Source organism: Typopeltis vanoorti, chromosome 20 (genome assembly GCF_054136105.1).
Source record: "Typopeltis vanoorti isolate ZY-2024b chromosome 20, IOZ_Tvanoo_1.0, whole genome shotgun sequence".
Lineage (NCBI taxonomy): Eukaryota > Metazoa > Arthropoda > Arachnida > Uropygi > Thelyphonidae > Typopeltis > Typopeltis vanoorti.
Window position 1 is genome coordinate 31,285,401 of NC_143568.1, and position 26,474 is coordinate 31,311,874.

The 26,474-nt window shown below is 36.2% G+C and overlaps 1 protein-coding gene across 1 annotated transcript in view; it reads left to right on the forward strand.

The window, feature by feature from the left end:
* LOC150095343 (ATP-dependent RNA helicase DDX24) overlaps nucleotides 1–26,474 on the forward strand; it is a 157,426-nt gene continuing 130,952 nt past the window's right edge. Inside the window, exons 1-3 of the mRNA XM_090410662.1 lie at nucleotides 1–171; nucleotides 2,166–2,400; nucleotides 19,306–19,463. Of these exons, the coding sequence (XP_090266788.1) occupies nucleotides 1–171; nucleotides 2,166–2,400; nucleotides 19,306–19,463 (564 nt within the window). The remainder of the gene's footprint in view (nucleotides 172–2,165; nucleotides 2,401–19,305; nucleotides 19,464–26,474) is intronic.

Here is a 26,474-nt window from a genome sequence, read left to right on the forward strand (position 1 = left end):
ATGGCTGGTGGCATAGTGGAATTTGATAACGTGGTGTGGAAACCTGTTAGCATAGATCCCGAACTATATGCAAATGGGGATTTTGACGATTTTGCTGGTATAGAGGAATTAGAAAGCTATAATCTTGTGAAACAAATTGGTAAAGGAAAGATCGTAAAGTGCAAAATAAAAGTAAGTTGTTTTTTTTTTCCTAGCTAACTTATGAAGGTTTCTATTAAGTTTGATTCATTCCTCTTTAAATGCGAAACGTAGCATATCAGGCAATGAATCAAACTTAATAGAAACCCTTATGAATATTTCAATAAGATTCAAGAACGAGCTTGCCAGTAAAATGATACTACACGGGCAACTTCATGGAGTGTGCAGATTCATTAAGTTAGAAAGTATGACTTACTCGGATGAACTAACAAACGAAGCAGAATGAAACACAAGCACAAGTTATTATAATAGGATTACTTCTAAGAAGTTTATGCCTGGAAAGGAAAAGAATATTTCATGAAAGTGTACGGTCAACATTCGTTTACTGCCATCAAAACAACGATATATTCATCTCTTCAAGGATTAGGCATTTGCCTGTTCTGGCTTCACTGGTCTTCCTCTCTCTCTCTCTCTCTCTCTCTCTTCCCCTTCCCTCCCTTTGGTCTATCCACCTCTTTCGGTAACCGATATCTTTCCATTCCAGAATAGATGTTCTTTCCATTTCTCTCTATATTCATTGATCTTTTCATTTATGTTATAAATATCTAGTTCTTTTCTGATGTCTTCATTTCTTATGGTCAAATTTTGTGCATCCTTTAATTGTTCTTAAAAATCTCATCTTTGCAGTTTGTATTTTACTTTCATCTTTCTTATGCTTATTCTTGTTTAGATAGGTTAGCTTATGTTAAGGAAGGTTGTGATATGTTGGTTTGTAATATTTAGTATGATCTGGTGTCTCTAATTTATCAGTAGTTTTTGATATTAAAAAAACACAACAATTACTTTGTTTTTCAATTTACTTATTTATTTTTGGTTGATATTGCTTTCCATTATGGTTAAAGAAATCAGCACAATAGATTGCTGTTAATTTTAGTGTGAACAGATGATGAAAGATGGCATTGGAAAACTGTACTTTCATTGTTTTTGTTTTTTTTTTCTTTCAGCGAGCTTAGATTAACAAAGCAAAAGAGCTGTTATAGAGATATTGATTTCTGTATTGCTAAAACCTGGTGTTAACCACTAGTAAATAGTTTATTTACTTGTTAGTAGTCAGACCTCCTCATTATAGCAGTTTTTTTTTTGAATGAATTATCAATTTTTTAATCTACTAATTAATTCAATTTTTAAATTATTTTTCTCCTATTCCTTGAAAAGTGTCAATAGTCTTTTTTTTTTCTTTTAGCCCTATTAGCAAGCAAACTTTAATCGGTAACAGATAGTTATTACTTTATTAACTGACTTGTTAACTATTAACTGGTCTGTAAATACTATTTTTGTTTTCTTAAAAAGTGTTACCAGGTGGTCAGTTTTAGTTTTTGCATCGTTCCAACAAACTTTAACTATAACTGGAAGTTACTACTTTATTAACTAATCTATTAATCTCTGGCAATCGAATAATCTGGATTTTAAATGCTGGATTTTCCATGTCACCATATACAAGCTTATTTCCCAAATTCTAGTCATTGTTGATTGAATTGTGTGCAACTCAGTTTATAGCCATTGTATATTTAACAACTGTCTTGTGAAATTCTTGAAAATTTACTAACTGTAGCCCCCTCTTCCCATACTGTTGATTCTACTCCCTTAATGGAAAACATTAACACTTAAATAACTATGGTTCTCATTAGTTCTCTTTGATGGCAGAAAAGAAGAAAACAGCATAAATGCCTATTGTAAATTATTAACTTTTTATATATTGTAGCATTATAAAATTTTTAAACAATAACAAAAACAGTCATCATGCACCCATCCAAATCATATTTTCAGATGCTCTTGGTTAACTGACCCTTTATAGGCTAAATGTTATGGAATTTTGTCTAAATATTAGAATAGTAATTAGAGTTAAGAGTTTTTTGCTACATCAAAAACGTAAGAAAATTCAAAATGGTATTGAATTGTATTGTGTGAGACTACTATTCTTTTGTAATATGTAAATTGAATTGTCTTTGGTGCTCATTCATTCATAGGGTAATCAGACAAAAAAGAAGAAAAGGAAATGCAAGAATCATAGTATTCAAGGTACTTTAGAAAATGTTCAACAAAATGTAGCAGGAGAATCCAAAACAGATGATCAAAATCATAAGAGAAAATCTGTAGAGGAGCTTAAACATGAAAAAAGGGATTCTTTCAAAAAAATGAAGAAAGAAGTGGAAGTAAAATCTGCTTTCATTGATGAGTCTGAGAAGGATGAAAAATCAAGAGGTATGTAAATGAAATCTTTCAGAAATTTATTGTTATTATTTTTTAAAGGTTTCTTGTTTAGCATTATTCTTGTGTTCAACATTGCTTTTAGTTTGTCAATCATGAAGTTGTTGATTTCACTTATTTTTTTATTAACTTAGCACCTCTATAGTGCAATTGGAAGAATGATGGTACGTTGCGTCCTTCAATTGGAAAAGGCCTAATTTCGATTCTCGTCATGATGGGAGGAATCTTTATATCAGTTTTCTTCAACTGAAGGCGATCTCGTACAGGCTTTTTTCCCCAGAAACTTGGGTTTATCATCCTGTACAGACAAATCAGCCTTCAGGACACATGCAATTTACACACAAAAAATACTAGTAATGGTAGTGGTGAAGACATAGATTTGTAGAGTAGGAGCCCTCCCTCCAGTCTTTGGACTGCTTGCAGATGTCACAAAATAATAATAATAATAATAATAATAATAATAAACTAATTTGAAGAAGCAGTCTTAATGCATATGAATATATTCTAGTCAAGTAAGGTAGATGAATGTTTTGGCTAAGAAACCAGTATTTCAATAATTGATATCAGGTGTGAAGCCATATAATGTTTAGCATGAATTGCCTTCATATTGCATTACATTCCTGTAACTGTTATTAGTTCTTTCTGTGTAGGATTTCACTGAAACAACAATACCTTTTAACTTATTAGTTCTCAAAAATAGAACACTTGGAATGTTGGGTATGTCTGGGGAGGGAAAAGAGAAAGTTCTACAACAAGGCAAAATACATCGCATATCTAATTATAAGAATAGGCTAGGGCAGGAATCTTCAGTGCATGGCCCGTGGGTCACAGGTGGCCCGCAGAGCTCTTTGTCATGGCCTGCTGACCATTTTGAAAAAAAAAATAACTACTTAACATTAAAACGTGATTAAATAAAAAATAATTTTAATGAAGCTCGCAGGCCACTAAGCTATACTGTGGTATTTAGAATTGTAAGATGCTTTCCAGATTCACAAGGAACGCTATGCATTTGATACTTTACATAAAATCCTATAAAAATAAATATTAAATAGACATGCTTCTTCAGCCATCTACCAGTGCCCAGCAGTAATTAAGTACGAGTACTAACATCGCAGGTAGATAACTGAAGCAGTAGTTCATTCGAGTGCACTAGACAGTGCACTCGAATGAACTACTGCTTCGAGTTATCTACTCGAATGAACTACCTTTTTATGTGTGCATGCCAAAAATTTACCAATCGACTGCTGACGTGCCAGGTAGTTTTTAATAGGGGAAAATTAATAGAAAATTAATCTAACTTAATCAATTTATTTATAAATTTATAATATACATATTTATTTATATTTTAAAAATAATTATTTATAATTTTATAAATAATATTTTATTTTACTTATAATATTTATTTATATATAAATTTATAATATTATTTAGTGTAAAATTGATTATTGTATTATTAAATTGATTTTAATGATGTTGGTTTGAAAAAAAAACGGTAGTGAGAAAAATATTTATCTATTGTAATTCACCATAGAAGTCAGCTGAGCAGGGGAAGCAGCAGAAGGATGTCAACTTGTCAGCGAAATGCTTACCGTATTTACTCAAATATAACTTGTCCTCGCGTATAACTCACATCCCTGATTTTACTTATGAAAAAGACATTAAAAAGTTTTGCATATATCTCACACATGAAAAATGTTTGAACATTGGAATTTTTTCACTTGGTAAGACTATAAATTATATATTTCGTTTAATCCTTTATCCAAGTGTAAGCAAACAAAGTTTGCGCCTGAAGTATCTTCGGGACTGGGGCAACTCGTGGCAAGGGTGGACTGACTTCACATCACTTGCCTTAGTATCCCATAATGCAAAGCACATATCCTTGCGGACATATATAATGCTATGCATTATGGGAAGGGTCACTACCCAGACCTATTTCGACCTCTATCGAGGTCTCTTCAGTGGGAGCCAGACCCAGAGGTGATACCAAGGTTGAAGTAATGCAGAAGTCATATTTTCCTATACCAGTTGCCGAAAGGTGTCACACTTTTTGTTAAATTATTCTGGATTACAGAAAGATGTTGGAAGTTTATTTACTTGCTTAGACTATAAATTATATACATGTCTTCTGAAAAGTTCTTGGTCTAACAATGAAAAAACAAATTTATAATTTCGAAATTGTTTTTATTTTTCAACATAATCTCCCTCAAGACTAATACATTTATTCCAGCGATGCTCCAGCACCATTATCCCATGTAGTAGTTCTCAGTAAGATCTGCAAAATACCGTCTACAGCTGCAATCACCTCTTGATTTGAAGAAAAACGCTGACCAGCGAGGAAGGGTTTTAGTTTAGAGAAGAGATAAAAATCAGAGGGAGTCAAATCTGGGGAATTGGCTCCCTCTGATGTTCCAACAATTCATAGTACAGATCCCTTAATTTTCCCATTGCCATTGCCCTGTTTCATCAGGTGCATTGCCCTGATGAAAGATGATTTTTTTCTTTTTCAAACCTGGTCTTTTCTCACGCATTATTTTCGTCTAGTCTGATTAAAAGATTGGAATAATATTCCCTAGTTATTCTTTTACCCTTCTGAAGATAATTAATAAACAAAATGGCTTTAGCATCCCAAAACACCGATGCCATGACCTTCCTGCTGATGGAACCGACTTTGTCTTTTTGCCGCTGAACAACTGGCTTTGATTTGATGTCCACTGTTTTGATTGCTGTTTGGATTCTTCTGTGTTATGGTGAATCCAAGTCTCATCTATATTAATAAATCAATGCAAAAAATTAGTTTTATTCTTGTTGAAACGCTCCAAGCACTGTTCAGAGATTTTCATGCAAGTGTGTTTTTGATCTGCATGGCATCCATCTTGCACAAAGCATTTTCATTTACAATTCATGCAAAACATATCCTACATGTGCTTTTGAAGTGCCTATAGTTTCATCAATTTCACGCACTTTGACTCGCCGTGTCATCTAATATCATGTCGTGCACTTGATCATTGATTTCTTGATCAATGATTTCAAAAAGTGTTTGTACACTTTTTGAGGTCCTTCACGTCGTTCATCTTCAAGGCTGGTACAGCCACGTTTAAACACAGCAGTCCATTTCTTAATTGTTGAAAACAAAGGAGAATTGTGCTCATAAACTTTTATGAACTTCGAATGAATTTCTTTTGGCGTTAAACCTTCTTTTACAAAGAATTTTATAACCACACAATACTCAATTTTATCCATTTCAAGGGATACAGACAACACTTTTGCTTCAGACAGCTGTATAAAACAAACTGCTTGATAGAATGACTTACAATTTCATATGAATGTTTATATGACAGATGTACCAACTTATAAAAAAAAAACCCATCTTGCCGATAGTGTTGCCATTTATGGTTGAGGCCGAGAACTTTTCAGACCACCCACATATTTAATTTAATCCTTTATCCAAGTGCAAGCAAACAGAGTTTGCACCTGAAGTATCTTCAGGACGGGCAACTCGTGGCAAAGGTAGACGGACTTCGCATCACTTGCCTTAGTATCCCATAATGCAAAACACATCTCCTTGCAGACATGTATAATGCTGTGCATAATGGGATGGGTCACTACCCAGAACCACTTTCATTGAGGTCTCTTCAGTGGGAGCAGACCCAGAGATGATTCCAAGTGTGAAGTAATGCAGAAGTCATATTTTCAAGCCTTATTTATTAAATAACTCTGGATTAGAGAAAATTCTTGGAAGTGTTACACCTTTCGGCAACTGGTATAGGAAAATATGACTTCTGCATTACTTCAACCTTGTTATCACCTCTGGGTCTGGCTCCCACTGAAGAGACCTAAATAGAGGTCAAAACTGGTCTGGGCAGTGACTCTTCCCATTATGCATAGCATTATACATGTCCGCAAGGAGGTGTGCTTTGCATTATGGGATACTAAGGCAAGTGATGTGAAGTCAGTCTACCTTTGCCACGTGTTGCCGCAGTCCTGAAGATACGTCAGGTGCAAAATTTGTTGCTTACACTGATAAAGGATTAAACTAAATATATTATTTAATGTTTGAATATGTTCACGTCGAGGCGATAGTAATTCGCTCCCCACGGTTAACAACACGCTTTCCCCAACAGCCATTATACTGCAGATGCAAGAAAAACAAGTAGTTTTATTGTATCCCTGAATAAGGTACAGAGCCTTTTTGCAGTCTGTGTAATATATTTCTCAATGAATAGTGCAATTACAGATTGCTTGAATAAAAATGGCGATAACAAATGATTCACATGTCCCCTCTCACAGAAACTATGCTGTATAGACCCAAACAAAACCATATGTTGCATCAGAAACACAGTATCTAACTAAAAGTTATTGTCCAGTTATGGAATTCGGATGAAGAGAAATAGCATTTCAACTCAAGAATTGTCAGTTGTCTTTAGGGCACGCAATCTTTGTCTTTGGGTCGCGATTTCACCAATCATATGCATGTCTTCATAGTTGCTCTCTCGTGTAAAACAAAATTTCACTTGTACGTATTGTAACAATTTAAAAAATAAAGCTGAATAATTTATAAGCATATAAAAGGATATCACCTGTAAATTGTTGACGTGCCACCTCTGGCATGTGTGCCATAGGTTCTCCATCTATGGTCTAGTGCCTTCCAGATACATCTCGAAGGTTCTCGATACTTCGTTATTTTCATATAAATACAAGAGGATCTCATCCACGGTCAGTCGTGAACAGTGTGATATTCGTGTATAAGCGCACGCAGGTTGTCGTGTCAGCCATCGTCTATTGTGGTTTTATATTGCCAGACTTTTTTCATTAGTGTGAAACATATTCAGTGGATAATAACCTTTACGCAGCCATTTTGGATCATTTTTTGGGTTCACCTTCCACCACTATGGCGTCTACGAGTAAAAAGTAAATCGAGTGATTCTTGTTGTTTTTAATGAAAAGTGGAGCAATTTGTACTTTTTGTGCCGATCGACGATAAGCCAGTGTTTTTAATTTGTCGTGAGTCAGTGTCAGTATCAAAAGAATACAATATAAAACGACACTATGAGACAAAGCATGCATCCAATTTCGATCACCTTCAAGGGCAGCTTCATGTGGACAAAGTGAACCGTCTCCAAATTGATTTAATATGCCAGCAGGGTACGTTTAAAAGGCAGAGGGAAGAGAGTGAAGCGTGCGTCAAAGTAAGTTATGTAATAGCTAAAAAAAAATGCTAAGAAATCAAAAGCCTTCTTGGACGGTGAGTTTGTGAAAGAGTGTCTTATTGCTGCTGGGGAAATTCTGTGCCCAAATAATAAGGAAGTGTTTAAAAAACCGAGTTTGTCTGGGGTAACTGTAACACAACGTGCCGAAGAACTTGCCAATGACATTGAAGGAACTTTAAAAAAACAATTGTCCGAATTTACATCATATTCACTTGCTTTAGATGAGAGCACAGATGTGAAGGATACAGCACAACTGGCTATCTTTGTCCGTGGCATTGATGAACAATTCAATGTGACAGAAGAACTGCTAGCACTCGTATCTTTGAAGGGAATGACGAAAGGCACTGATATTCTTGAAGTTGCCAAGAAAACGCTCCAGCGTTTCAACCTCAGTTTGACCAGCCTCGAGGGTGTGGTAACTGATGGTACCCCTGCTATGGTGGGAAAGAACAAAGGGTTTGATGCGCTGCTATGGAAAGAACCGGAACTAGAAGGAAAAGATTTCATTCGTTACCACTGTTTAATCCATCAGAAGAATTTGTGTGCGAAAACTATTGGGTTTGAGAATGTCATGAAAGTTACTGACTTTTGTCAACATTATTAGGGCAAGAGAATTGAATCATCATCAATTCCAAGAGTTTTTGATCCAAGAGTTCGAAGCGGATCATGCCAATGTGGTTTATTATGGTGATGTGCATTGGGTGAGCAGAGGGAAGGTTCTTAATCCTTTCAGGACCACAAGGACTTATGAAGTAATACAAGTTTTTAGGTATTAAAATCACTTTATTAGGTATCTATTTAACATAAAACATCATCATTATGTAGGAAAAAATCATAGGTTTTATAGAATTTCATGGGACACATATGTTCCAACGGACTTAAAGGGTTGCAAATAAATTAAAATTTTATGTGGGGACACGTATGTCCCATGGTCCTGAAAGGGATAAAAGAGTCTTTGACTTAAGGAGCAAAATACAGCAGTTCATGGAAACCATGGAAGCTGATTGCAGAATTCAACGATCCGAAGTGGATGACAGCATTTGCCTTTGTGACCGACATCTCATTGCATATGAATGACCTAAGTACACGGATACAATCCAAAGATCGACTGGTGCACATGCTGTTTGATCATATCAAAGCTTTTGTGGTCCATCTCAAACTTTGGGAGGCACAACTCGCAAAAAAAAGACTTAACTCATTTTCAGCTTCTTGCTGAGTCCAACTGTTCATCTCTTGATGAATATGCTACAAAATTAGTCATGTTGTGAAGTGAGTTTGAAGAGAGAGATTTAGTGATTTTCATAACCAACAGTCTTCTTTAGATTTATTTTTAATGCCATTCAGTGTCGATGTTGCCAGAATGCCAGGCTCAGTACAAATGGAGCTGCTTGAACTCCAAAACAATTCATCTTTGAGAGAAAAATTATTCAATGTGCCCTTGCTTACATTTTACAAAAACTACATTTCTGAGGACGCATTCCTTAATCTTCACTGGCATGCTTTGAAGATGTGTGCTTTGTTAGGAAGCACACGCTTATGTGAGCAGTTCTTCTCCTGAATGAAGCACGTGAAGTCCAAGACAAGAACTCAGATTACGGACCAACATCTCAAGAATACTCTGTGCAACTTCCAACATTGATGACAACATCGAGAAGCTGGTCAAGGAAAAGAATTGCCAAATTTCCCATTGACATTGTAAATGTCATTATTTACTTATCATGAACCCGACTCCTACCTACGCTCTTAAAGCTGAGTTTGTTTAGTTTTATAGGATTTTATGTAAAGTATCAAATGCACAGCGTTCCCTGTGAATCTGGAAAGCGTCTTACAATTCTAAATACTGCAGTATAGTGGCCTGTGGGCTTTTTGATATTTTTAATGTGGCCTGCACTGTCTGAAAGGTTGAAGACTCCTGGCTAATTAGGGGGTAATTATTATGTCTATACACAAATGCCAGGAGCATCAGAAACAAAGGGGTTGGATTCATTGCTCTATTGAATACAATGCGATCAAAGATTGTTGGCATTAGTGAAACCTGGCTATCAGAATCAGATATAGTAACTGGGATCGAATGTAATAAGTATACTATTTTTAGGAATGAGAGGAGGAGGAGTACCTAATGATATCAGATGACTTGAGTCCAGTTAGGGTAGAAACTCAAGAAAACATTGATGGTAACAATGTCTCAAGTAGCGGTGAGTTTCAGTCTACTTGGTGTGAAGTGAAGGTTAACAGAATGAAATATATGGTGAGGTGTTGCTTCAGACCTGCCAGCTCAGTTGCAGGAGATGAAGAAGTGCATCGCCAATTTAGCCTTATGGGTATCAAACAAGTGATTATTATGGGCAACTTTAATTTTCCAAACAATGATTGGGTAGATGAGAAATCAGATGACAAGAAATAAAAGGAATTTATTGAATTTTATTACTATTATTATTACTATTATTACGGGCAACTCCAGGGAGTCATTAGACTCATCGAGGGAGGCCCCAAATCATATTCATCACAACTATCTGACATTCATACAGTATCTATCATACCTCGCCTTAAACTCATTCACTGTCACAGCATCCACTACAGACTCAGGGAGCGCATTCCTCATTCACTACTCTAAAAGTAAAGAACCCAGCTCTAACACCTTTACTAACCACACTTTTGCCCAGTTTCCATGGATGTCCCATGTTCCATGGATTTTAGTGAGACAATTTCTCAAGCAGCATGTGAAGGAAGGAACTTGAGGTCAAAGAGTGCTGGAATTACTCACAGCATCGGAAGGGATCTCTGTTAAGAATATGGCTATTTTACCACAAGTTGGAGACGGTGATCGTGCTGTGCTTTCTTGGGATGTATCTAATTGTATTGATGCTCCGATTAGAACAGGTTACATGTTGAACTACAAAGCTGGAAATTATGATCAACTTAGAAGAATACTATCTTTGATTCCATGATATCAGTTACTCAATGGGAAAAATGTCAGTAATACATGAGAATCTTATGTGAAAACATGCTTAAATGAGGCATTATCTGAATGTATTCCTACTGTTCGAAGAATAAATAAGTTGAGAGTGAAATGGATATGAAACCTTTATAAAGCATGAGATCCACAAGAAGAAGATGATGTGGAAGAATATCGTGAGAATAAGAGTGAGAGGAGTTATGAAATATATAAAGTTCAGGCCACAAAAGTAACAAGCTAAATCGACCATTTAAGCTAAAGGCTATTCAAAAGAATTTTATCATTATATCGCAAGCAAAAGAAAGAATGAATGTGAAAGAATAACTTTATTGAATGCAGATGGTACTCTAGTGTAAGAAGCTAATAATATTGTTAATTAATGAGTGCTCGTTTTGCTAAAATATATCAGCAACGTGTATGTAACATGGTGCACAGTGGTACTGCTACATTGGATGAAGAGCTTAGAGGTTCATGAAAATGAGGTTGAAGAGCCTGTTGCATAACCTGGATAAGAATTTATCTATAGGGACAGATGGAATATCAGTCCATTTGCTAAAGGAATGTTCTGCTGAATTGGGTAAGCCTTTCACATGTTTGTATAACTTGAGTCTCAGCTCGGGAATGATTCTACAAGAATGTAAGAAATGTATGATACTTCCATTGTACAAGGGTGGTGCAAAAACTGATATGTTGAACTATCGACCTCTCAGCATCTCTTGTGTGATAATGAGATTTTAGAGAAGTTGGTAAGAACTTGCATACAGAAATGGGTGGACAAACAAGCTATACTCTGCAAGGAGCAGCATGGGTTTACTAAAGGAAGGTCATGTTTTAGCAATTTGCTCTTAGTTTATAACAATGTTAGGCTGAGTTAGATAAAGGGAATGGATTACCTATGATAATGTTGGATTTTTCTAAGATATTTGACAGTTTAATGTTAGTGAGTGTAAAGTTATGCACTTTGGTGTGATGTGAGATTTCCAGCAGCATATTATATTATATTATATTATATTAGCAGGGTTATGCTACAAGAAACTGAGGAGGCAAGGGATCTTGGCATATTTATGGATAGGAATTTGAAGTTCAATGGCCACATAGGAAAAGTTGCAAATACAACTCACAGGATAATTGAAATGTTGAAGCAAACATTGCAATTATAGTAAGGATAAGGAAGTCATTTTACCTCTTAATAAGTCTTTGATAAGACCACACCGTGATTATTTTGTGCAGATTTGGCCTTTAGAATTCCAAGGGGATGAAGAAGCTGTGGAAATGGTGCAAACAAGAGTTACAAAGATTATATCTGGATTATGGGATTTAAATTATGAGGGCAGATTGCAAGTATGTGGATTACAGACTGGTTAACAGAAGAAAGAAGGATGATATGATAGAGATCTATAAACTTTTGAATAGGTGTTATATTATTATTATTATTATTATTGAGAGAGAGCTCCAGGGAGTCAGGGACTCATCAAGGGAGGCCACATACAACATGCACCAGCTATCATACTTATTCTTGAATTCATTCACACTTCTTGCACTCACAACATCCAATGGCAATCCATTCCATTGGATATTGTGAGTGCATTGGAATTGGATGATGATGATTATGATGAGATCTTCTAAACGCACCACCCTATGACAGAAAAATCTAGCCCTCACCCCCTTCTTAGTGGCATTTGTTGTACCACCTTACCCCAGTCCTGAAGATACTTTCAGATGCAAACTTTGTTTGCTCACGCTTGGATAAAGGATTAAACTAAATTTATTATACATTCATTCTCATCTTCCAAGGATGTCCTCTTGTCCTTTTCCCCACCCTCAATAAATTGAAAAATTTTAGTTTGTAAGTCTCAGTCATATCACCCCTCTTTCTCCTGTTGCTAGTGTCTGCAGTCTACAAATTCTCAATCTGTATTCATAATCAGTATTGCACAATCCTGATATCATTTTTAACACTCTCCTTTGCACTCTCTCCAATATATTAGAATCACAACAGAAACCAGAAGACCAGACCTGCGCACAATATTCCAAGTGAGGTCTTATTAACTTTGTAAAGAGGCAAAATGACATCCTTATTTTTACATGTGAAAGTTCGTTTCAGCATTGCAATTATCTTTTGAGTTGTATTTGCAATCTTTGCTATATGGCCCCTGATCTTCAACTTTCTGTCTACTAACATGCCAAGATCCCTAGCCTTATCAGTTTCTTCAAGCATAATCCCACCAATATAATACGACATTCGATTTATAGCCTACCTCATCGAGTCCTTGACTCCCTGGAGGTCTCAGATAATATTAATAATAATAAATAAATAAATAAAAGAACTAGAGGAAGACCAAAATGTAAGTGAATCGATACATTGAAAAGTGCTTAGTAGACAGGAATATAATAATGTTTGAATGGTGACAGATAACAGGAAAATTGTTGATAGGAAGTTAATAATGATGTAACTTTTCATGTAGTACTATCATAAGATCCTGTATACCTCCTGAGGGTATATGTCAGGAATTGGATGATGATGATTATGATGAGATCTTCTAAATCTTTGTTGTCCAGATGGAAGCTTATGGTTTCAATTTTTAGGAAGAGGACTTATACAGGCCATTATATTCATGCTGAATCTCACCACCATCCTAATCAAAAGGGTGGAACTTCTAACTTTTACAGAAATAATTATGACATATTAAATCCACCTTTTCTGTTAAATGGTTTTAAGGATTCTTTGATCAAAAAGCATTTAGCATTTATCATATTTCTTCCTCTTTCAATCCAGAAGAAATAACTCGCATTTATTATTTTTGAGAGTATTGAGGTCCGAGCAATTCGGCAATATTTTGATGGTTAACTTCTTCTCCCTTTTCAGTAATAGGCTATGTGCAAAGCATTTCTGAACACCTAGTGAAAGGTTAAAAATCATTTAATATTTTTGTTGCCTTTTTCCCCAACAGAAAAATCTCCATCTTTCCTGCTTCACCTAAGGACAAGTTTCCACCTCTAGGTTTTCCAGGCATTTACCACATCCCTTGCTCTTTCAGCTTATCTTATTTTGGACAAACTGGAGGATCTGCTTTTATTCATCTAGAAAAATGCAAGTCTTATATTAAATATCATGAGGGAATATCATTTAAAATCATGAGTCTGAACAGTATGGAACATGTGAAACTTGACTCCATTGTCGTAACTTAAGCAGATATCATATATTTTATGTCTCCTTTATTGGAGATAGTGCTTTTTAAATCTGCTAATCTTTACTAACTTTATTTATTTTTATTTTTAAGTTAGGAAATTATTGACCATTTTAGTTATCTTAACATTAGCTATTAATTTTATTATTATTATTTGACACCTCCATGGAGTCCAAAGACTCATCGAGGGAGGGCACCTGCTCTACAACTCAATCCACCAACTGATCACACCAACAGCATCTACTGCCAACCACCACTAGTATTTCCAAGACAATCACAAACATCCATGCCCATGGTGGGATTCGAACCCACAGCCTTTTGGCTGGAGAGCGGATATGCTAACCACTCGGCCAGCCAGGCTAATCCTCTCCAGGATTTAACAACTATAGCTCTTTACTACTCTACACATAACAAACAAAGGAAACACATTCCTTTAGTAATCCTCTCTAGTATTAAAACTATTGTATATTAATACAATATAATAAATTTAGTTTAATCCTTTATCCAAGTGTGAGCAAGCAAAGTTTGTGCCTGAAAGTATCTTCAGGACCAGGGTAAGGTAGTACAACACTGGGCAACTCGTTGCGAAGGTGGAGCAAGCTAACATCACTCCTATCTCAGTATCTCCCATAATGCAAAACACATCTCCTTGCAGATATGTATAATGTTATGCATTAAGGGAAGGGCCACTACCCAGACTAGTTTCGGCCTTTATTGAGGTCTCTTCAGTGGGAGCCAGGCCCAAGTGGATTTAAGGTGGTGCTTTTTAGAATTGTCTGTTATTGTTTGATTGGTGTTCTATAATCTGGTACTGAAGATGTCTATGACACTTAGGCAAAAATTCTACAATAAATAAGTTTTAATCTGAGTTTTCCTCCATTTTTATAGTTATATTATTAAGGAGATTAGTATTTAAGGCATTGGTTAAAGATTTTAAGCATGAATTACTTGAACACCACAAGACTTTGAAAATAAAATAGAGGAGTCAGGAGCACTGTCATCAGCAAATCTATGACATTTTTAAATCTGCTAGTCTTTATTAACTTTATTTTTACTTTTAAGTTAGGAAATTAGAGACCATTTTAGTTATCATTCTATTTTAGTTATGAATAGGATAGGATTACAGAGAGAGAGAGAGAGAGAAGTTCATTGCTGTATATGAAAGTGCAGAGTTCTGAGGGTACACTGGCATTGATTGAAAAATCTGATGAAAGCAAACAATCCACCATGTGTAGCAAATGATTGGAGAGGAAACTGGGTTCTCCATATTTTTCCATGTCTGTGTCCAGAGGTGGGTTGGTTAGGAGATCTGCTGTGCAGATGAGAATGACAGAATCCATGTAAATGATCATGAAGAAATTGGTGTGTTTCCAAGTAGTGAAGCATTTGGCTGTTGATGACTTTTCCATTATTTTTGAGAGTATTGAGGTCCAAGCAATCTATCTTCCTTTTTGGTAACAGACTGGATAAAAGCTTGCTACCAAGTTGTCAGAGAGAGATTCCAGATTCATACCACTTCAGAAGTAAGAAAAGTAAGAGCTGATCTAATTTGATACTTAACAAAATAATAAACTAACTTAACGTTAAAATTGTTGAATTTATTTTTATTTCGTATCCAACCACAAGTAGTACAGTAGTAAATAAGTGGTACAACATGATTTACCAACAAATTAGGATACATTACAATGAGATCAGCTTAGATTTGGTAAGTGAATTATACAGAGAATAATAATTAAATATGAAAAAAGGAAACTATACATAACTTATATACAATTAACATGGTCAGATGTTCCTCCAGTATCTTGCACAATCAACTGCTCTTTCTGTGCAGGATATAAGGTCCTCTTTTGCACAAGGTGATGGAAGAAAGGGACAAGAAAGATGGTGTTCCATGAACTGGGTTATCCCACACTCACAATTGTCTGGGCCAGTAAGGTAACCCCATTTGATGAGGTTTTGTTTGCAGCGTTCTGTCGTCCGGAGTCTGTTTAGGCTTTCCCAAGTATTCCAGTCCAGGTGGGCACCACGTGGAAGATGTTCGGCTGTTGGAATACCAGTATTATTTTCAGGATATAGTGCAAGCCATTGTTGAAGTCTTGTCTCTGGGAGGTTTTTAGGTGGTTCAACAGTTGTCAGGATCTTAGTCTTTGGGGCACTGCGGTCTGGCCGAACAGTGGGTGGCATTCATCATTCAAATTGTTGAATAAAAACTGTAAATGAAATTTTGTAATGGTTCTGTTCTTGTAAGTATCCTGTTCCCTCCTTGAAAGCATATATCACAAATATTAGTGATTGTAATATTGTATGTGCCTAATTATACTTTGTGCTAATTTACATATTTCTTAAATATTTATGTATATTTTATTTATTTATTTTTGGAAGTTTATCAATAGTGATTGTCAGTTGGTTATTCTTCTTCTTCTCTCTTGATGATGATGATGAGGCCGAATGAACTCTTTCCACTTTTGTCTGTCCCGGGAGAGTGAACAATTCTGTCCAGTTTGGTGTCGCATGTTGTGATTTGGTTTTCAGGTCCTCTTTTATTTTTGTCTATCCATCTAATTCTGGGCCATCCTTTGGATCTTTTACCTTCCATCATTGTATTCAGGACTTTAGATGATAGTCTTTCTGTTCCAATTCTGGTCACATGGCCAAACTATCGCAGTCTTCTTTCTTGGATTTTGTCTATTATTGTTATTTCTTGTTTTAGTCGTTTCCTTATGTCTTTGTTTCTTAGTCGATCCAGCAGAGATACTCCAAGTAATCTTCTTAGCCAACCCATTTCAGTAACTAATAATTTTTTCTCTTCAGCCTTTTTGAGAGTCCAGCATTCACTTCCATAGAGGAGTATTAGGAGGACCATTGTTTCATAGATTCTTACTTTTGTTACTTGTTTGATGTCTCTTGACTTCCATATTTTATTAAGTCGTCCAAAAGTTTGGGATGCTTGACTGGTTCGTCTGTTTATATCTTTTATAATTTCACTATTGTACTCAATAACTCTTCCAAGGTAGGTGAAGTTTTCTACCTGCTCTAGATTCTTACTACCAATTTCAGTTTTCAGATTGGTGCTTCTTTTTCCTATTTGCATAATTTTTGTTTTGTCTATATTTATGTTTAATCCAGATTTTATACACAGCTGTATTTTATCAGAAATTCGCTGTAGATTTTCTTCTGTGCTTGCAAGTAATGCAATGTTGTCTGCAAATTTTAAATTCGTCACATTTTTCCCATATATTTTGATTCCGGAGTCTTCATTGTTTAAGGTCTTATTGTTTGCTTCTTCCAGTGCAAGATTGAACAGGTCTGGTGACAAATTGCATCCCTGTCTTACTCTGCTCTCTGTGTGGAGCCAGTTGGTTGGTGTCCTCCAGTCATACTACACTTTCAGATTTCTCGTATAGATCCTTTATTATTCTTATGGTTTTGTTGGGAATTCCAAATTCTTCCATAGTTTTCCATAGTTCTCTTCTATGGATTGAATCAAATGCCTGACGAAAGTCTATGAAATTTATGTAGCGACTTCGGTTGTACTCTAGTGTCTTTTTTTATTAGCTGTCTTAAAGTGAATAGTTGATCAATTGTGCTTCTCCCTGGTCTGAAACTGGCTTGTTCTTCTCCTAGTGCCAGTTCTATATATGGCTTAATTTGTTTTTGGAGTACTTTGGTAAAAACCTTACTTGGAATACTGAGGAGGCTAATGCCTCTGGAATTATTGCATTCTGTTTTATCTCCGTTTTTGTATATAGGAGTTATGACTGATTTGGTTCAATCGGTAGGCACGGCTTCGTTTTTGTAGATCCTTTCAAATAATGTTTTTAATGGTTCCAAAAGTTGTTCCTTTCCTGCTGTTAAGAATTCTGCATGTATTTGATCAATGCCAGGTTCTTTCCTAGTTTTGAGTTTTTCTATGCTTTGTGCTATTATTTCTTTGGTAAAGTATTTGTTTCCTCTTCCATTTCAGTTGCTGGAATCGTAATATCCTGGGAGCTGTTTTTATTATATAAATCTTTGAAGTATTCTTCCCATCTGGCCATTCTTTTTGTTTTACTTTCAATTAGTTGTCCCTCTTTGTTTTTGATCATTGTAATATTTGTTGTCCTTGTCTTACTAATTTGGTCTATTTGTTTATATAATCCATGAAGGTTATTTTCTTTTGATAGCTTTTCTGCCATTTTGCATTTTTCTTATAATCAGTTATTCTTGTCTCTTTTAACTAGTTTTCTAATTTCTCTGGTTAATCTATTATATTCATTTCTGTTATAGTTCTGTTTTAGTTTCATGCTTTTCCTTTTATCGCTTAACCTTTTTACTTCTTTCGAGATCCGATCCTTTTTACTTTAACCTATTGTTTTTTCTGCCAAATTTAATATTATTTCCTTTAATTTGCACCAATGTTCTTCGATGTTTATATTCTGTTTTGGTAGTTCCTTCAGGTTTTTATCTAGTTCTAGTTGATATTTTCCTAGAATATTGTTGTCTTGTAGTTTCTTTACATTCAGTCTCCTTTTGACTCTAAAGGTGCTTCCAGATTTTAACTTTATTCTTAGGTTTGCTAATACTAGCTTATGGTCTGATCCACAATCTGCAGAGAAGGATCTGCAGTTTAGGATACTTGATTTCCATCTTTGGTTTACAATAATATAGTGTATCATATTCTTGGTTTGTCTGTCTGGTGATATCCATGTCCATTTTCTTTGGGGTTTTGGATGTTTAAAGAGAGTGTTGGTTGGTTATTATTAGTCTATTATTTGAGCAGAAGTTTAGCAGTCTTTTGCCACATTCATTGCTTTCTCCATACCCGAACTTTCTGATTTACTCTTGGCCAGGTATCCCAGTCTTTTCCTACTTTTGCGTTTAAGTCCCTCATTACAATTAGGAGATCTTGACTTGATGTCTGCTGTACTGCTTTTTGCAAATCTATATAGAACTCCTCAATGTCTTCTTCTGATGATGTCGAAGTTGGCGAGCATACTTGAATAATAGTTAGTGAGCCGATTGATGTTTTAAATCTTGCTTTAATTATCCTAGGTGAGATAGGATTGTAGGACAATAGAGAGTTTTGAGCCTTTGGTTTTAATATAAGTGCTACTCCTTCTTGGTGTTTGTTGTCCTCCCTGCCTGAAGTTAAGATTTTGTACTTTCCATGGTGGAATTCTCCTTTTCCAGTCCATCTGGTTTCTCAGAGTCGAATCACTTTCCATCGGTAGTTGTTTAATTCATGCAGTAGTATTTCCAATGCTCCTTCCTGGTGAAGAGTCCTTACATTCCATGTTCCTATGCTTGTTATGTTTTTCCTGTCTATTAGGTGATGTTTTATTCCAGTAGCATATTTTTCACCTTGGTTCTACTTGGTTCCCTAATAGTGGGCACCACCCTTCTTTGACTGGGTGACGGGCGAGCCGGCATATATCTTTAGGTATCAGTTGGTTAATACCGACAAAATTTCAAAATTTTTCTTACAGTTCCAAGTTAACTTTCTTGCATCATAAATAACTATAATTCAAGAGAAGCTTTAATTATAGATTAATTATATGTATTTCTATAGAAGATATAGACATGTCTGCCTGGGATAATCTCTTTGTTCCTGCACCAGTTTTAAAGGCTTTATCGGAACTTGGTTTTACTGCACCAACTCATATTCAGGCTCAAACTCTTCCATCAGCTATACGAGACCACATGGATATTCTAGGAGCTGCTGAAACTGTAAGTAGATATATTGATTTTTATAATCTGTTTCTTATTTTGATATGGTGTATTTGTATTTCAATCTAAAAGCTAAGTGAGGGAAAAAACTGTGATATTTCTTATTTTTCTAACATTTCTTGTTACATTAAAGACATGACTGTAAAAAAATGTACATGCCATACTAATAGCGTACTGTATCATTTAGCATTTCGGATATTTAAAAAAAAAAAAAAAAAGCTGCACTTATGAAAACTTTATAGGTTGCTCTTAAAAAAAAATCTGCTTTCAAATGAATGCAATATATTTATTGGATTTTTGTAGACAGAAATGGCATGAAGACAAATAAGCCTCAACATCATCTCTTATCCCCTTCCATAAGTACCTATCCATCACCCTCTTCCAGGTTCTATGAATGCCCTGATGTCCAGCTAGTCCACGTCATGAAGCATGTACAGCACCCAAGGAATCGTGACCTTCAGAACTAGGATGTGTAGGGCATCATAGAACATCTGATTGTGCGAGAGGCCTTCCTCATCTGATAACTTTTGTGCAACTCCCCCACACCACCACCCACACACACACACACATCGGATTCAATTTCTGGGCGTCAGTGATTTCTTGTTTTCCCCAGGTCTGAAGTTGGAGGGGCAGGGGCTTTTTCTCCTTACCCCCTTTGATCACTAATACCGGGTTGATGTTTTCCTCATCAGCACAGGAGTCCTCCTCCAGGTTGGGTTCTAATGACCTAGATAGGTAGTCAGTCACAACGTTTGATTTCCCAGGAATATAGTTTACCTCCACATTGAACTCCTGCATCCCTAGGGACCAGCGCACAATTCTTTGATTCTTATCCTTCATCGATGAAATGAAGGATAATGGCTTGTGGTCAGACCTGAGGATAATGTGTTGCCCCAGTAACATGTATCGAAACTTTCTAAGGCTGTATATGATGGCCAGGGCCTCTTTCTCAATTACAGAGTAGTTCCGTTCAGAGGGAGACAGTCTTCTGTTTATGAAGGATTGGCCTGAAAGTTTCTCCCTTTGCTTGCTCCAGTACTGCAGCAATGGTGTCCTTAAAGGCATCAGTGGCAAGGAAGAATGTCTGTCTGAGCTTTGGATATGTGAGTACAGGCGACATGGTCAAAGCCTGATTCAAAACTTGATGCGCTCTCTGCTGCTCCCTCTCTCATGCAAACTTGATCCCCTTTTTTGTAAGTCTCACTATGGGATCCATTAGTCTGGAGCACTCGGGAATAAACTTCCTGTAAAAGTTTACCATTCCCAGGTATCTCTTGACTTGTCTCACTATGGAGGGAGGCTTTGCTCTTAGTATGGCACTCGCATTATCTCTGGAGAGTTTTATCCCTGTATCGTTTACTACATGTCCCAGGTATTCCACTTCCTTCAAAAAAAATCTACATTTTGAGCATTTAAGTGACAGGCAGGCCCTGCTCAGTCAATAGGATTTCCTTGTGTTCTCTTAGAGTGGAAGAGTAAATTAGCAGGTTGTCCTGGAAGCACAAGACTCCCTTTCCTAATACGTCAGCTAATGTGGTGTTCATGAGGCTCTGAAAACTCATGGCTGAGTTCCTCGCTCCCTGGGGAAGTCAGTACAGTTGGTATTTTTGCCACTTTGTGGTGAAGGCAAAATACTGTCTCTCCTTCTTCCTGAGGGGAATTTGGTAGTAGCCAGAGTTCAGATATAATTTCGAGAATATTCTTGCTCCCTCCAGGCCAACCAGTAATTCCTCTGTCATGCACACAGGGAAGTCAATAGGCTGGGTAACCTTGTTGACCTCCCTCAGGTCTAGCATGAATCTCGGATCTCCATTTGATTTCTCCACAAATATGAAAGGGCTGTTCCAACGGGAGCTTTACCTTTCAATAATTTCTGCCTTCTCATATTCTGTCAGGAGTCTCCAACCTGTCCTGGTGTTTCAGGGGGGGGGGGGGTTGATATTGTTTTATATATATTGGTGTTTCTGAGGTGACTTGCACTGTGTGCTCTACCACATTCATACAGGGGAGGGAAGTGATTCTTTCTGTGAATACCTTAGGGTATTTCCTGTATGCTACCTGGAAAAATTCCCAAAGCCCCTCTTTAACAAGGTTGGAGTCATGCAATTCCATGGCACTGTGTGCAAGCCTTTCCTTCCATTCATCATGATTCTCCTCTAACCCATTCGCATCAATCTGCATGGTTTCACTTGTTTTGCTCCCATTATTAAGGGCGTGTCTAGGTTGGACTGTTCTTCCACAAAGGGACAGATTGTTCTCCAAAATCACACACGAACCAATTTTTCTCTAAAAAATCCAGACCCAGAACAACCTGATTTCTCAGGCCTGACATTTCAGAGAGAACTATTAATTCATGCATAAGGTTTACAGAGAAACAAGATATGGATATCCATACCTTTATTTTTATAGTGGAAGAAAGCTCAATTCTGGCAATACCTACTAGTCTGTGGGGTAGCTGAAGCTCGATGAGGGTCTCGGCACTCAGAGAGCTAAGCCCCTTGAACAGTGAATAAGGAATAACCGAAACTTTGGCTCCTGTATCTAGTAGGAAATTGCACGGTGCTCCTTCTACAAATCCCTCCACTAGGATGAGGTTCCTTTCACCTTGTACTTCCGGTGGTGTCACGCTTTGCATCCTATAGAGCTTGCCTTCATCGTCTGCACTTGGAGCCAACCGGCTCTTGTCCCTCTGAAAAGTCCCTTCCCTGATTCCCCTAATACCATATTTCTCAAGTTAAGGACCTGAGCCATGTCCTCCAACACTCTCTCCTTTTCTCTAGCTGCTTCATAACACTCGTCAAGACTTCTCACCCCTTTCATGTAGATACTTTCTTGCAAGGACTCATAGGAGAGTCCTGACTGGAATTGTTGGAGTACGAACCACTCAAGGTAGGCTCCCTCCTCAGCTGAGTGTCAATATTCTATTAAGAAAACTAGTTTCCCCTTTTCCCTGCAGGCATTTTTACAGCTTCCTAAGTGTTTGAACAATCCTTCCTTTCCTGGAAAATTTACAGATGAGTATCTCTTTAAAGTCCTCATAACTCAGGGTCCCTCTTAAGATAAGGTGTGAGTAGAAAAATTTCCTCGCCTTCCCTATTAGCCTGCCACATAACAGTGTTAGGAGCTGTAAGTTGCTCCATCAACCAACCCTCTTAAGCTCTTCTACGTACCTAAAAAAACGTTTCTACATCATCAGAGTTTTCTCCAGAGAACTGAGGAAAAATCTGCTGGGGGTTTATGCTTTTAAAAAGACCAACTCACGGTATTTGATCCAGTTCTTTTATTTCTTTGGATCAAACACATCCTGTTGGCTGCGCCATTGCTACGTCATTGTTTTCTTATATATTTTACCTCTATTCTCCTTGTGCCTACTGAGATCTGGCTTCTAAACTGACTTTCTGGGGCCCTTTCTCTCTTCGAGCTCTGACGAAATTTATTTGTTAATGCTGCGCCAGTCAGAGCTCTAGGATAGAAATTCTTATCCGAAGAAACTTTCCCAGAATTCAAGTAATACCTTATATAGATTGAGTTCTCAGTATACAGTCATGGCCTTGACAATCTTAAATTCCCCTTCTTTCCTCTAAACTTAGGTTTGATAATTTCGTGAATGGTAAAATTCAATCTCTTACTCAGACAAACTCAGGTATACATGGGAAAACATATTTATTATTTATCTAAGCCATTACATTTAAACAACACATATAATCAAGGTTAATACTAAAATACAAGTAAAGCAGGGTAATAATAATCAAACAGACCGGCTATTCAAACACACTTGTGAGAATCTTATGTTCATCTATATTACAAACATGGATATCGGTATTAAACTAGATTACTGTTACTAATGACCCATTCACATTAAACTTTGCCAACTTATGAACATAGACTACCAGTCCAATTCGATTAACATAACACAGGAAATTGTCTCAAAAAATCTCTCAATCTTCTTTTCTAACCTCTGTCCATTTTGCACCTTCGTCACCAATAGATAGCACATAAAAAAGAAGATTTGTATATTACCACCTTGTTAAATGATTTCTCGATCCTTCCGTCTGTTCTTCTTTGTTATAGATTGTCCCTCTGTGCGATGGATTGCCACCACCTTGGAGTCACGTGCTCGTCCCGATTTCGCCACTTGTTTCTTCTGGGCTTACGAACTTTTCGCGTCGCCGCTTCTAACACGATTTACCTTCAAAGGAATCCTATGCTGCTTTCTCATCAGTTAGATCCACACCAATGGTCTAAAACTCAAACACTGCCGTCATCTCGTGCTATACTTTCTTCGACTTGCATCACTCAGCAACGGGAAACACGCTGCTGCATTGTCGTCTTCACATGTCTTTTTGGGTATCGGGCATGCTGTCCGCTTGGGAACTTCGAGCAGGAGAACCATGGTGAGGGCACACGCGACTGGGGAACACCACAGGAACCAAGAGAAAAAACGTAAAAGCTAGCAAAAAGTAGTCTCTCAACTATGTGATGTCGTGACGTTCTATTTTCATGTTATGTTCTAAATCCGCCATCTTGGTTCAAGTCACTCTTATCAATATAACAACTAATTGCAAATTGATCACCGATCCAAAAGTAGGGAAATTTATAATTATACTGCACCACCCTATTTTTAGATTAGTCTCTATAAAATAGTAGGATCAGTTTTTAATTAAGTTAGCAGTCTCCTCATTTATTTAGGCCGAATTATTTACTATTCCACTTGGGGTTCCTGCAAGATTCGAAAATTTATGAATGGTGCAATAAAAAGGAATTCAGGCAAACACAATATTTAGATTAACAAAATAAAACATTTAATATATGATATATATAACAAATACAAGAATTCTGCTTTAAAATGAAACAATACAATCAACTTAATACATCTTGCTAAGTCACTCATGCCAATTCAATGTTCTAAACTTTCACATACAATTCACAGTTTCAAAATCACAAGCTTTCTTAACTCAAATTAATAAAACGAAACTTCTTATTTAATCAGTCTCCACATATCTATCAGCTGTACTTAATGTTTAAATTCACAGTAAGCACTAATCGAGGTAGACAATATTCCAAGCAATCTTATTTCGGACTTTGAACTTCGAAGATATTTTAATGTTAGACTAAACAAACAAGTATGACTACTCTTACCAGATACAATCTTCAATACATCAATTAATTGTGAGCACACTTATGAATTAACTTATTTACGTTAGCAGAACACATTAACAAAATTTCTCCAACGATTTAACTGAACTACTGTTAATCGCGCTTCACTACTCTAAAAAACACATCAATAAGGCACTGATATCTTTCCTTGTTTACTTTTCTCAAACTAGTTAATTTCAATATAATTCTTCTCAGGGCAACATAGAATTAAGTCGTAATCCTAGATTAACTGGAACTAATCAGAATTTTCCATTGAATGTCCAGTTCTTTATTTATCCGGTTATGGCATTAATTTTCCTTTACAACACAGCTGACTTCACTTGCAGCTAAGTATATGATTCACTATGTTTTGGCTCACTTCTAAACACTATTCTCATGAATTTCTGCCCTAGAGAACTTATAATTTTCTTCCACTTCCTTTGCTTGTATCCTAACTTCCTTCCCGCTCCGCAAAAACTTCCTCTCTTCCCCCTAATTAAAAATCTTATATATCTTTTCCTCTCCTTTCAGTCCGAAGGTCACGCTCTCTTCGACTCGTGCTTGTTTATTTCGTGCGTCTCCATGACAACAAATGAACACAAACATTTCGCTAATGTAATACAATGCTCAACTACTACATGAGTGATTACATAACGTTAAATTTTCACAAATAAGAATAAACAGAATATTTGAGCTACTTAATCAGCTTTTTCATTACGTATAGAATTAATTATAATAATACTTTTCGTTACATTATATATATATTTTAGTTATCATTAATTCTGCACATATTATTGCTTAATAAATTAATAGTAGGTTAAGTTTAGAATAAATATTTAAATAGTAATTCTAAATTAAGGAATAATAAATAATTTTTATACAAATCATGATTAATACATAATAAGCAATGTTAAATGTGAATGAAAAAAAAGAAATTACACAACATAGTTTCATTCACAATTTAACAGTGAATCCATTTTAAACCCCATTATATCACCCTCTTTCTGCATTCCAAACTTGTCTACGATGCTCTCCCATTCACTGTCACTGAGTGACGTCACCTCCTTGCTGTACACGCATCGCTTTTTTCGGGGAACACAAATTTCTTGTGCCTTCCACGAATGCCTATTCATCGCCCATTACGTCATCTTTGGTCAAACTGCAACCTTTGAACTTTCGTTCGCACGATGATACATGACTTTATACATGGCATATTTTAACATTGATGTTTTTGACAAATTAAGATTCCATCTATTTTAGACAATAACTTTAAACATAGTACAATTTAATATTTATTTCCTTCTTCGACTTCATTTTAATTTAAGTTTAAAAACCACTTCTTTTATATTTTAATTCATTTTCACCATCATTAGTGTTCTGTCTCTTGACAGGTCCAATGGTATAACTCAGCAGATTCTCTTGCTCCAATTTCCTCTGTCTCTTGCTTCTTCCTTCATTTCCTGATATCTTCTTGTTCCCATTATATCATCAAGCATCATTAGCCATCTTCTTCCTCTTGGTCGCTTTCCTTCAATTTTCCCTTTTATCATTCTTTTCAGTAGGATGTCTCCTCTTAATATATGTCCTATCCAGTTATGCTTTCTTCTTCTTATGGTCTTTAGTAAATTCCTTTCTTCTTCAACTCTTTGTAATACTTCTTCATTGGTGATTTTTTCAGTCCACTTTATTTTCCCCATTCTTTTCCATAACCACATTTCAAATGCCTCCAACATTTTAGCTTCTTTCTTCCCAATTGTCCATGTTTCTGATCCATATAGGGTCATACTCCAAATATAGCACTTAATGAGCCTTTTCTTTAGATTTTTATTCATTTTATTAATAAACAAATTTTTCTTGCTATAAAAGGCATATTTT